The sequence below is a fragment of the Rhinatrema bivittatum genome, chromosome 6 (assembly GCF_901001135.1).
Source record: "Rhinatrema bivittatum chromosome 6, aRhiBiv1.1, whole genome shotgun sequence".
Taxonomy (NCBI): domain Eukaryota; kingdom Metazoa; phylum Chordata; class Amphibia; order Gymnophiona; family Rhinatrematidae; genus Rhinatrema; species Rhinatrema bivittatum.
In genome coordinates this window covers 178058997-178072364 of record NC_042620.1, presented here as the reverse complement: position 1 = coordinate 178072364, position 13368 = coordinate 178058997, and the positions used below count along the sequence as shown (strand labels likewise).

The 13368-nt window shown below is 41.0% G+C and overlaps 1 protein-coding gene across 5 annotated transcripts in view; it reads right to left on the bottom strand.

Annotated features, from left to right (window-relative positions):
* The window catches only part of VPS8 (VPS8 subunit of CORVET complex), an 818099-nt gene that overhangs the window by 612553 nt on the left and 192178 nt on the right, over positions 1-13368 (bottom strand). For all 5 annotated transcript variants that reach the window (XM_029606199.1, XM_029606197.1, XM_029606196.1 and 2 more), the window contains one exon: positions 4093-4128. In XM_029606199.1, coding sequence (XP_029462059.1) covers positions 4093-4128 — 36 coding nt within the window. The remainder of the gene's footprint in view (positions 1-4092; positions 4129-13368) is intronic.

Below are 13368 nucleotides of genomic sequence, written 5' to 3'. Positions count from 1 at the left end.
TAATGTCAATCATTGTATTGAACATCTATATGAAAAAGAATAAATTGTTCATGTCACTGTCACACATTCTGATACAACTTGAGATACTTTGCTATATTAAACTCAACAGATGAATTTATATTTTTGCTATACATCACTTCCTCATACACCCTTTTAATATGCCCAACCTATCAACACTAGTATTTGCTGTCAATGCATGGCCATTTGGTTTGGTTTTAAATTGGGCTTTCTTGCATGAAAGGCATTTTCATAATTTCATGTAAGACTTAAGTCCAGTAGAAAACAACTATCACCAGTTAAAAAGAGCGTGGATAATATATTTTAAGGGACATGCTATCTTAATCAATGGTTTCATCATGTAAGGGGCTGAAAATGTTATTCCATGGTCCAAATTAAAACAATTCATTACATCAATTAAAATTAGTCAAAAAATCTTTATGTAGAAAGGGTTGGTAGTTTCACGTCAGGCTCCACTAGTGATACCCTCTGGGTTATCAGGGACATTTTCTCTATAATCATTAACTGCCAATCTCCTTCCAATGATAAACCTTTTTTTTTTTTTGAGAAATTTAAAAACCGTGTATACTGGATAATCAGTGGGCAAGCAGGCAGCACTACCTATCTGGTTAATTTAGCCGGATAAGTAGCGATATTTAGCCTTATCCAGTTAAGTTAACTGGACGTGCCCCATAGCATGTCTAAAATTAGCTAGATAAGCTTAGCTGGCTAACTTTAAGACTTATCTAGGTATATTCAGCAGCATAGCCAGCTAGCTTCAAATATTGGCCTTTGGGTTACTAAGGCTAGGCAACAGATTACCATTTTCCTACTTGCCATTTATAGAGAAAGCAGTGTTGCTTATTTGTAACAGGTGTTTTCTCAGGACAAGAGGGTATAACTTGTAAAAGGTGAATTATGTGCAAGTTTTTTACAATCAAAAAGTATACGCTTAAATCACAACTCTACCATAACACCACCCCAGCCCAGAATGGATGGGTAACATCATCAGATGGAGCCCGGTGCAAACGTTTGACTTAAAGCTTCTAGAAACTTTGAGCACGCCCCATTGGGCTTGTGTAGCTTGCTCCACATCACCATATGCATGTGATGACCCCTTCAGTCAATATAACAGCTAAGAAACTAGAAAACCAACCCCAAGGAGAGGTGGGCAGGTGGGCAGGTTTTCCTCAGAGAAAACCTGTTACAGGCAAGTAAGTCTGCTTTCTCAGAGGACAAGCAGGATGGAAGTGCTCACACATGGGGAATCCCTAGGTACAGCCTGCCCCCAAACGAGAAAACCAAAATGAATGCTAACTAGTAAAACAGTGCTTGGTTGAAAGAAACAAAACATTTGGTGGACTTTCTAAGGCAGGGCTTCCCAAGCTGTGGGTTAGGACCCCAAATGGGGGTCACAAAGACTTCAGTTAGATTCACTAGTACCTCACATAACAGCGCTCTTCAGGCACCAGCAGCATTACTGTAGAAGTCAATATGAGCCAGCATGCACTCACAGGTCCTGCAATGGTCCTACCCTCACATGAGTTTCTGGGATAATAAGAAGCCTTTGGTTGAGGAGGGACTGAAGCCATTGCAGGTTTCTATGAGCATGCACTGGCTCAGAGGCTCCATGCTACCTTTCATTACTAATGATGCTGCCACGTGCAGATCACTGAGGACTTTGGACCAGCCATGGGGGGAGGGCTCAGTGTGTGCGGGCCGGTGGAGATTGCCATGGCTTCTCTCTCTCTTTACCAATGACTGAACCTACCCAAGAGAAAAATGTTGTCCCTGTCATCAGCCTACTTTCTCATCTCACCAGTTGTCATCCACTTTTGGCCAAGAGCCCAAAGGAAAATGTTGCTGCTGACTCTAGCCAAATTGATTTTTGGAAGAGAGGGCTTTTGGGAGGAAGGGATCAGATGCATTTAAAGGATGTAAGAATCCCTCCCTGGAGAAACTGAGGAATGGGTTGTAGACCTCTTCGCTTTCTTGAAAGCAGATTTGACCACCACGGACTGGTGAGGTAGCTCCTGCTTCTTGAATCTGGAAGCTATCTGGATGCAATATTTTGCGTCCACCTTCATGTTTTCAGAAGAGGTGACTCTTCCACATTCTCACTGCTGTCTTCTGAAGAATCTTAAGGCTGAGCACTGCCATGATATCCTTACAGGATCATAAACTGGAGGATATCAAGCATTTTGGCACCAAAGTCTTCCTTCTCCTGCAAATCAAATGGACTGGACTTCACCACTCTACAAACCTGAGGAGAGGGGGGACCCCTTCAGAGGAGACCTTCTCCGTTCATGTGGAGGAGAGGAGGCCCAAAGGGAGATGAGATGACTCATTCAGATCAGTGAAGTCCTCAAATCCATAGCTGTACCTCAGAATACTTCAAGCCCAAGCCTGCCGAGTATGTCAGAAGCGTGGATTGTGGCTCCATCCAGCTTGCAGATAAGGCCTCTGAGAGGGCAGAACTTGTCCTCTGGGGTCTAGACTCCAATGAACGCCTTGATGAAACCTCCTCCCACAATATGCTAGAAATCAATAGCAATACTCAATGCCATTGTTCCTTTGGGAACCAGCATTAGCGCCACTCTACCAAGTGCCCAAAGAGTCTCCAGTAAAGACTGGAAATTGATTTGCATAGACACTGAGGCCATTGATACCAGTGCAGTACTCTTCATCTTACAATGCAGCGCTTCATGAATCCTTCCCTTCAGCTCCTCCTCAAAAACTGTCAATGCCAAGATCACATGGGAACTAAGAGTGAAGGACATCTTCCTAGGATACCAGTGGTGAATCAGTGGCTGACATCTAGTCCCCTGTGGAGGATGTCACAATTTCCAGGCCTAGTATGAGAAAGGGCTCTCCTCCCCATGAGAACACTTCAGAGGATTCAAGTTGGTTACCAGAATGACCCTAACTCATGGCATCATTCATTGATGGAGTCCAATGCCAATGCTTCTTAGCCTTCAGTTCCTCGATGTCAGCACCAAAGAAATAGAACTCTTCACTTTCTTCAGATGGGAGGAGTTGGATGATGGTCTGTCTTCTCATTTCTTCCTGGTGTTTGATGCTGAGAGGAACAATGCCCTCTTGATGCACTGCCAGTGGTCAATGTAGTTCCTGAGTTCCTCAATGTTGATGCCTCTGTCAATGGGCTGCCCTTGATCCTTCCAAAGAGCTTCTCCATAAGATCTAGCCAGGAACAATGTCCTCTGGAGGTAATGGTCCCACAGTGGAAGCACTTTGAGACACTGTGATCATCCCCCAGGCAAAGCACATGTCTATCAATGGGTATATAAAAATGTTAAATAAAAAAAATAAAATAAAAAAATAATATGGTGTGTTCACACAGAGGGCACTTAAAGCTGCTGACAACATTCTCCTTCTGGGGCATCAGGCAAAAAATGTATGAGGTTAAATCAAATATGAAGGAAAAAACCAAGACTGATGCCACCAGATGCACTGACACTGGTGTACCATGTAGCTAAAGATAGGTTCTACAGAAGAGACTGAAGGGGCCCAGCGTGGATGTGGTGACATGGACATGTTCAAAGTTTCTAGAAACTTTGAAGTCAAACTTCTATATTGGGCTCATATGATGATATCACCCACATGTGACAACTTCCATCCAGCTTGTCCCTCAAATGGACTATTAGAAACACAGAAAGACAGAGGAAGCTGTAAGGTGAGTAAATGTGTTTAACAAGGTAAAAGTATAGTAAGCGAATAAAAAAAGGTTAATATGAAATGTATGCATCAGAATATTTATTTAAATTACTATGGATATGTTCCCTGCCTTTCTTTTATATATTTACGGTATTATAGAACTTATTACTTTGCTTTATATATTTTCTTTTTTTTCTCTTGCCTATATTACCCTTCAATGTATATTATTCAACTGAAGCTTTATACTCATGGAATTACTTTAACAATATTTACATAGATTGGAAATGGTGTTTTCTACATACTGGCCTCTTGCAGGACAATCATTGTAAAGATTAATTGGTTTTAATGAAGCTCATAAAATATAAATGGGACATAGTCACGGTCTCTCTTCCTTCTTTGAAAAGAAATAAACACACTTACCTCTCTCCAGTTTCTTAATAGCATCACATGAACTGACTGGACAAAAGAGAAGAGAAATCGGTTATTAGAGCACAAAAATGAATATTTGTACATGATCATCTTGGGTTTCAGAGTTCACAGCTTGCAGGAGAGCCTGTATGTTGATGGCCAGAGGAAGAGAGAAGCATTTATACAGAGTACTGAGAATAGAGAACATTTTTCTTATGTATTCCCTTTCTCTGCTTTAGTCTTTGTTTTCTATTCACGAATCATCTTTTCTACAACTAGGAAACAGGCCAGATTTTATTGAGGATACAAAAGGTGCTGCTGATAAAACAAGACCGTGGGGCCACGTGAAGGACAATTCCTGCTCTTTCAGGAACCAGAAGGTTCCCAAACAGCAGGGGGAGTCAACAAACCGTGACATGTGGACTTCATGCAAAAGATGAGATTGAACGGGTCTCATGTAGACACATAGCATCCATGTGCCCAGCAGTCCATACTCAAAGTTTCTAGAAACTTCAAAATCAAAATTTCCATGCTTGGCTCCATCTGATGATGTCACCCATGTGTGAGGAATGCCATCCTGCTTGTCCTCGGAGAAAATGATTTGCTTTGCTTAACAAACAATTTTTTCCATACAGAGGGTAGGCTACATTCAAAGAGCCCACTTCTGCAAGTAAAACACAAATGTATCCAAGGAAATGGCTCTGAAAACCACCCTCATGTTTTTATTGATTTTCCCCCACATATTTCAGCTTATCTACATGAAAAACTATGATTTACTTTATGGGAAATTAATATGGAAATATATAGGTCAAACAACATGCCAAATCGGATCACACATCATTTGGGGTACCAGAAAAATTTGCATAATAAAAGTTTCTAGGGGAAAAAATTACACAAATAAAATTATTTGCATGGGAACATTTTTCAGAAAATTTTCCAATTCAAACTTTTCTGGAACACACACATCCTTGGTTCTCTTCTCTGCCACCAAAAACTCTTAAGTTGGGAGTTGGTGACGGAGGAGAAGAGTACCAAGGAAACACCCTGAAGAAGGGGTGAGAGTATGCTGAAACATTGGCAATGTTGGGATGTCTACGGAGCATTCGTTTTTGAAGAGAGCGGTTTAAATAAAATTAACAAAGACAAAGATAAGTAGCCTAAAATAATTTTTAGAGATTAAGAAGTGTGATTAAAGTTTAATTTTTTATTCAGCAAAGAAAAATAAAAAAGTTCAATAAAATAAATAGGCTTGTTTTCACTTACGGGAAACAGTATATGACACAAGTCTGAGTGCTCAGGGTTATAATGCTGGTTGAAGCCCAAGGCGGGCAAGACCTGGAGCACACTTTTTATCTGATACTATTTCCCCAAATTTGTCGGTAATCCTTGTAATTTTTTCATTTTGATGTATCATTTTATTAATGACATCTTTATGTTGGGGGCAGGGATGACCTTAGAAGAGTTGGGTGCACAAGAATCTGTGCTTTCTTTCTTTATCAACTAGACAAGTATTGTTTGTTTGTTTTTTTTATATTAAAATTTCTTTGGTTGAGGAATCTTAATTTCTTAATCTATGTGAAGCCTATGAACCAAAACACATTGTTGAAATAGTCAAGCTTTCATCCACGAAGTTGTGTGATAACATTCCAGTTGACCATTTCTTATGCTTAAGAACATTGTGTTCCTCTGCTCATGATTTCGAGATCTGTGCAAAAGATATGTGCAACCATTTTTATGAGCGGGGGTTATCCAAAGACTATTTTAAGAAAAGCTTACAAGCATGCCTGGTGGGCAAATCATAATTTACTTTTATCATCAGATAATACATTTAAGAATAATTCTTCTTTAGCATACACTCTACCATTTTCACCAGAAATATACCATTTACAAAGCTGTATGCAGCAACACTGGCATGTTACACATTTGCATCAGGTGTTCCAACATTTGCCAGTCTTTGCTTTAAAAAGAGGCCATAATATCAAGGATGAAGTGATGCATTGTTCTCAGTCTCCGGTTTTGCACCAGTTTGGGGAGGATCCATTGGTGGGTTGTTACTAATGAAGTTCTTGCACAGTTTGCCCCCAATTATTTAGTGCTGACATACTAACTTTAGCTAAGAATGGCTCTATAAATTTACATCTCTGATGACTTGCACAATGATGGGGGTGATGCATGCGGTGTGGTGCCCTTGTTCACTGTTTTATGTGGGCAAAACCAAGTGTGCTTTATGCACTAGAATGATTGGACATCGAAGTTACCTAAAACATTCAAAGTTGTAAGCTCTTGTAGTTACATATTGGGGCAGATTTTAGAACCTACGTGCGTGGCCTACATTTGTGCGCGCTACCCGACGCGCACAAATGTACCCCCGATTTTATAACATGCGCGCGCAGCATTTTATAACATGCGCGCACAACATGCGTATGTTCCTGTCGAGGCCGCTCCGAAATCGGTGCGCAATCCCCAGGCCCAGTGGCCATGGAGAGGCCTCCTTCATTCTGCCTGCCCCTGCGCAAGCCAATAGGAAGCCTCCTCCCTTCTACCTGCCAGTGGGAGTAGGAAGAAGGGAGGTGATGTGTTTCTGTGTGAGACAGAGAGGCAGACTGGTCAGGGAGGTGATGTGTTTCTGTGTGAGACAGAGAGGCTGACCGGTGTGAGAGAGGCAGACTGGTGTGAGAGAGGCGTGTGTGAGTGTGTGACTGGTTGTGGGCGCTAAGGAAGAGTCTGTGAGGACAGAGCTTCAGCAGCCATTGCTGCTTCTGGTGAGTGCTATTGGCCTGGAAGGGAAAGGAGTAGGAGAGTTTGCTGGAGAGGGTAAGTAAAGGTGGCTTTTTAAATTTATTTTTCTTGATTGACTGCCATTTTAATTATTTGGTATTATGTGATGTCTGCTGTTTTGAAATATTTTATTGATATTTGGACATGTTTTAATAATTTTATGAGTTTTTAATTGTTGGATATTATTCTGTTCAGCAGCTGTTTTGTAACATTTTTAGTACAGCTTTACAATTATTTCCATGTGGGGTCTATAGCAGCTTGGCTTATTCTGTTTTCTCAATAGGAAATGTATTAGTGTTTAGGGCCCGGTTTAATAGTTGTATTTCTTAGATAGGGTTGTTACTGTTGAGTGTGTTCCATAATACAGGTGTAACTTTGTGCGGGTTAGTTTGTCAGCATTATTGCAAATCCTGAGAGTCTGTTAGGTGCTATATTTCTCTTTCCATTTCTCCAGGTTTGCACTGCATGCAGAGTGGCTTTTTTGGTTTTCCATTCCAGTTTCTGTCTCCATATTTATAATTTGTGGTTTTTCTGTACTTGGTGAAGGGTCTGTGAATGAGGTGAGGTATTTTACTAGCATGTAGGCATTTATATCAATCTTATTTGTTGTGTTTTCTCAATAGGATATGCATTAGTGGTAAATTACTGTCTTTTCATAAGGAAGGCTATTGTACGTGGTAGTAAAAGGAGTTTGTTTTGCTTTTACTGGGATGTCATTAGAACCAGAATATCTTTTTTGTATGGCAAGTTGTACAGCGAAATGCCCTAGATCTACTCTGCACTCATTGCTGGCGGTTAAGGGGATTCCTGTGGATGTAGAGTGCATGTTTATATTTAGCCCCATGATGGTCACATGTTCAGTGTGTCACGCATGTGAGAACTAGAGGTGGCTAAGGGACCTGTAATTTTAGCAGGAGATTTTACCTATCCATCCACAATTAGACAATTCCTCTTCTGCCATACAAGTCCAAAAGAAAGAGTTAAATTACTCAAGTTAGTAGGTTTAGTGGATAGTTGGAGGGTTTTAAACCCTACTAGAAAAGATTTTACATAATTTTCAGCACCCAATGAGTCATATTCTAGAATAGACATGCTTATGTACTCACCTGGGCAAGTGGGAAGTTATGCTGAGTGGGTATAGAATCTTGGGTCTTGACAGACCATTCACCCATATGGGGAGAATTTGTCAATTTTACTCCTTTTCGGCCACAGAGTATTGGAGATTGAATGATGCACTAATATGGGATGAGGCTTTTGCTCTAAAGATAGAACAAGGAATTCAAGATTATTTGGCTAACAATGACACTGAAGATGTTACTATGGGATGGATTAAAGTGTGTCTTAAGGGGGAAATTAATTATGTGGGCGTTGCAAGATAAAAAGAACAAACGAGAAAGCTGAGAATTTAAGAACAATTATAATGGAATTGGAAAGATCACATAAGGAAAGAGGTTCCTCAAAAATATTAGCCTAATTGGAAAAGATGAGAAATCAAAGTTATTGATGTCGGATCATATTAATTATCAGATGATGCAGGTAAAGCAAAAACACTGAGCATGGGAATAGGGCTTCAAACCTTTTCACTTCCAAATTTAAAAAGTAAATGGTAGCACATGTGCAAGGGATAACGGACAAGGAAGGATATCTATTATATGATCCCAATTGGATAATGCAAAGGGTTAGGGAATATTATCAAAATCTATATTTAAGAGAATGAAATATTGGTGAGACAGATATGGATGCTTACCCAGCAGACATGGAACTTCCCTGCCTAATACAGAACCAGCAAAATATGTTGAATAAGTACATCTCAGAGTTTGAAATACTAATGGCAATTAATGTTTAAAACCTAATAAATCACCAGGTCTAGATGGATATTCAGCACAATTTTATAAGCAGTTTGCGAATTTCTTAGTGGGACCTTTACAGAGAATAATAGTGTATTAATAGAAGAAACACTGCCTCCCTCGATGGTTATGGCGGGCATTACAGTACTACCAAAGGGAAGTAAAGATAAAACTATCTGTGGATCTTACAGACCCCACATCGTTACTTAATATCAACGTAAAACTAATAATGAAAATCTTGGGGGACTGGTTGGCTAAGGTTATGCCATATTTGATATATGCAGATCAGTCCAGTTTCATAGAAGGGAGAAGTACCTCAGATAATATTAGAAAAGTATTGAATCTGATTTGGGCCTCAGGGGAATTAAACTAAGCTGCTCTTCTTTTGGCCATAGATGCTGAGAAAGCATTCAGTAGGGTCCATTGGAATTTATGTAGGAAGTATTAGAGAAATGCAGGTTAGGAGGGCAATTCCAATTATGAATTCAGAAGCTATATGACTTTTCAGGCCCAGGTAAAAGGTGAATGGGGGATATTCAGAGGCCTTTATGCTAGAAAGAACTACTGCAGGGGCTGCCCATTATTGCTGCTCCTGTTTGCCCTGGTAATAAAGCCACTGGCAGAGAAAATTCGACAGTACAAGGGATCAAAATAGGGCAGACAGATTATATAGTATCAATGTTTGCAGATTTTTACATTGTCTAGCCTGTTGTCTTTACCTGTGGTGGTGGCAGAGTTGTTGCAGTATAGTAGGGTATCCAAATTAAAGTAAAGTAAATATGAGTAAATCAGAAATACTAAATATATCTATACCAGAAGGGTTAGCAATAAGAACGCAAGATAGTTTTCCATTTGAATGGCTGCAACAATATGTGAAATACCTAGATGTGAGGTTGACACAAGATGTCCGGCAACTAGTCTATTTAAATTATGCATCACTTATAAAAGACATAACATTGGATTTGCATAATTGGGGTAAAGCCAATCTTTCCTAGTTAGGCAGAATAGCAGTATTACAAATGAATGCTTTACTTTGTTTATGCTATCTTTCCCAATTTATTCCGGTTTCCATTCTCAAAGATATTGAAGAAAGTACAGAGATGAATTTTGGAGTTTCTGTGGCAGAAGATGACACTCAGGATTTCTCAACAAATTATGTACTTACCCAAAGGCAGGGGTGGACTGGAAGTCCCAAATATCAAACAATACTATAAGGTGGCTCAGATAAGAGCAGCATTGGAATGGCATAGAGAGAGTTTGAAAAAACAGTGAGTGAATATTGAACAATGGCTCCTGGAGGATACACCACTTCATGCATATCCTAGGTAGCCAATGGCTCTAGATTTAGGAACAGTATGAAACCTTACATAAAATGTACCCTAATGTCATGGAAGTCCTTAAAATACAAGATGTTCTCATGGTGAAAATTTTCCCCATTAACAAGTATAACAAAGATTTTGCAGGAGGTATGGAAATATAAGATTTAAACAACAGGAACTGAAAGGGCTTACTCAATTTAGTTATCTGTTGAGTGTTCAAAGATGGGTAACCTTCCGCAAATTAAAAATCAAATAGGATCTAACTGATGGGGACCATTTTTCATATTTGAAAATTCATAATTATATCCATCAATGATTGGGTAAACAATAGATTGGAAAAAGACAGTCTGTTTTTGAAAATTTTTATATGAAGGGATTACCAATTAAAGTTTCATTTCTAGAATGTATAAGGTAATGGAGGGATCCACAGATGGGTTGTTACAACATGAGAAAGAATGGGAAAGGGATCTTGAATGCTCAGTGGATAAGGAGATACGGGGGGAAGTCAGGAGAAGAGTAGCAAGAATTTCCGGCTCAGCACATCTAGCAGAAACTACTTTTAAAGTGTATCTGCAATCCATAATATATCGGGCTTGGTAGTGTATCCGTCAGTGCTTGCGCATGTTCCGCAGCCAGCCGATAGATGGCGCTATAATATAATCGGGCTTGGTAGTGTGTCCGTCAGTGCTTGCGCATGTTCCGCAGCCAGCCGATAGATGGCGCTATAATATAATCGGGCTTGGTAGTGTATCCGTCAGTGCTTGCGCATGTTCCGCAGCCAGCCGATAGATGGCGCTATAATATAATCGGGCTTGGTAGTGTATCCGTCAGTGCTTGCGCATGTTCCGCAGCCCGCGATAGATGGCGCTATAATATAATCGGGCTTGGTAGTGTATCCGTCAGTGCTTGCGCATGTTCCGCAGCCAGCCGATAGATGGCGCTATAATATAATCGGGCTTGGTAGTGTATCCGTCAGTGCTTGCGCATGTTCCGCAGCCAGCCGATAGATGGCGCTATAATATAATCGGGCTTGGTAGTGTATCCGTCAGTGCTTGCGCATGTTCCGCAGCCAGCCGATAGATGGCGCTATAATATAATCGGGCTTGGTAGTGTATCCGTCAGTGCTTGCGCATGTTCCGCAGCCAGCCGATAGATGGCGCTATAATATAATCGGGCTTGGTAGTGTATCCGTCAGTGCTTGCGCATGTTCCGCAGCCAGCCGATAGATGGCGCTATAATATAATCGGGCTTGGTAGTGTATCCGTCAGTGCTTGCGCATGTTCCGCAGCCAGCCGATAGATGGCGCTATAATATAATCGGGCTTGGTAGTGTATCCGTCAGTGCTTGCGCATGTTCCGCAGCCCGCGATAGATGGCACAGGTGGCTCCCTGGCCGCCTTGCAGGCTCAAACACACTGTACAGCGGCCATGTGACAACACCAGCTACAACAGGTACGAAGGACAGCAGCCATCGTGGGACAGGCAGAATATAGCAGAGGAGACCCTGGCATGCCGCGAACGGAGCGCATCCCGTGGCACACGCTCCATTCATGGCGAGGATGAAGGCCCGGCACGCCGTTCGCGGCAAAAAGGGAAAGCCCCTGTATGCTGAGATCGGCGTGCCCGGGCCTTCATCTTCGCCGAAAACAGAGCGTGTGCCGCGGGACGTGCTCCATTCGTGGCATGTCGGGGTCTCCGCTGCTATTTTCTGCTCAAGGCGAAAATGGAAGGCCCCCGTGTGCAGCAAACGGCGCGCCGGGCCTTCATCTTCGCCGCAAACAGCATGGATCCCATGGCATGCCGGTGAGCGAGAATGTGTGTCAGGGAGGGGAGGGTGAGAGAGAGCAGGAGGGTATGAGAGAGAGCATGGGGGGGGGGATGCCGGTGAGAGAGAATGTGTGTGTGAGAGAGGAGAGGGAGTGTGGGGGAGTGCGAGAGACAGCTTGGTTGGTAAGAGGGGGAGTGCGCCGGATGCTTGAGTGTGGGTTTCAGAGAGGGAGTCTATATGAGGGGATGTGTGTGTGTGCCAGAGAGTGAGGAAGCCTGTATGAGGGTTGGTGTATGTGGAAGGGAGTGAATTTCTAGGGAAATTCTTCTCAAAACAAGAGCAGATGTGCCAATAAAAAGGCTCGCCGCCCGGGCGTAGTATGGGTACAGTTGCTAGTGGTATTATATGCCTGTTCAACTAAAATTAATGTTTCTCTAAGTTTTGGATCAATATTAAAGAGAATGTGGGGACAAGGGAACTATTGCACATATTTGGTGGAAATGTCCAGTGATTATAACATACTGAGTATATGACATTAAAGTTGATTGTAAAAATCACAAAATTTACATGGGATTGAGAACCAATGGTATTCTTATTTTCAGCCTCGGTGGAGGGCAAGCCAAAGGCAATTGACAAAATGGTTTCTCAAGTACTGTTGGCAGCACGGTGCGAGATAACTGCCCACTGTAAAATTAAAACACCGCCTGATGAGATAAAGGTTTATAAAATACTTTTGTACATCTCTCGAATGGATAAACTCATAGCGATACACAGGAACTATATGAGTAAATTTGATAAACAGTGAAATTTATTTCCAATTTAGAGTAGAGACCACCATGATACATTCTTGGCTGACGGAAGGGAGGAAGAATTTGAGGATGAAAACAGTGTTAATTATTCTTGTTATTTACTCTATGCAGCTTATGTGAACTAGTTAAGTTGGAAAACCTTCCAAAAAATTTTTAAATTAAAAAAAAATTTAAAAAGAAAATTGGAATAATTAAAAATAAAAAAAGACTAGCTATTAGAAAAGACATTTGTTAAATGAACGTCGTGCGATGCCCCCGGGCACAGAATGCATACATAAAAAGGAACTAAAACCCTAGTGCTTTCGGCAAGCTTTTCATGAGGAATGTAAAGGATCCAGTATGATTTGATTTTTTGGAGCGAGAGTTAATAATTCTGACCTTATTTTTATACTTTTTATCACCTCCTTTTTATATTTTTTAATCAGTTTTTATTTGTTCTTACTTGTTTTATTTACATTGTTTGATTAATGTAAGTTTTATTCCATACTGTGAATTTTTATTAATTTGTTTTTTTAATATGATGTAAACCGTAGAGATAGAGACATAGTTCTCTCCACAACGGTATAGAAAAGCTGTACAAATAAATAAATAAATACTTCGTGGAGGTCTGTGATGGACAAACTGGGGGCACTGGCGGAAACCAGGTGACGCCATAGAAAAACATTCAACCAGTGAGCAATCGATGGCCACCAGGAGACAGCACTGTCGGTAATAGACCACAAAGAATGGGTGACTTACCGCAATGCCTTCTAGTTAAGGCCGGGAAGA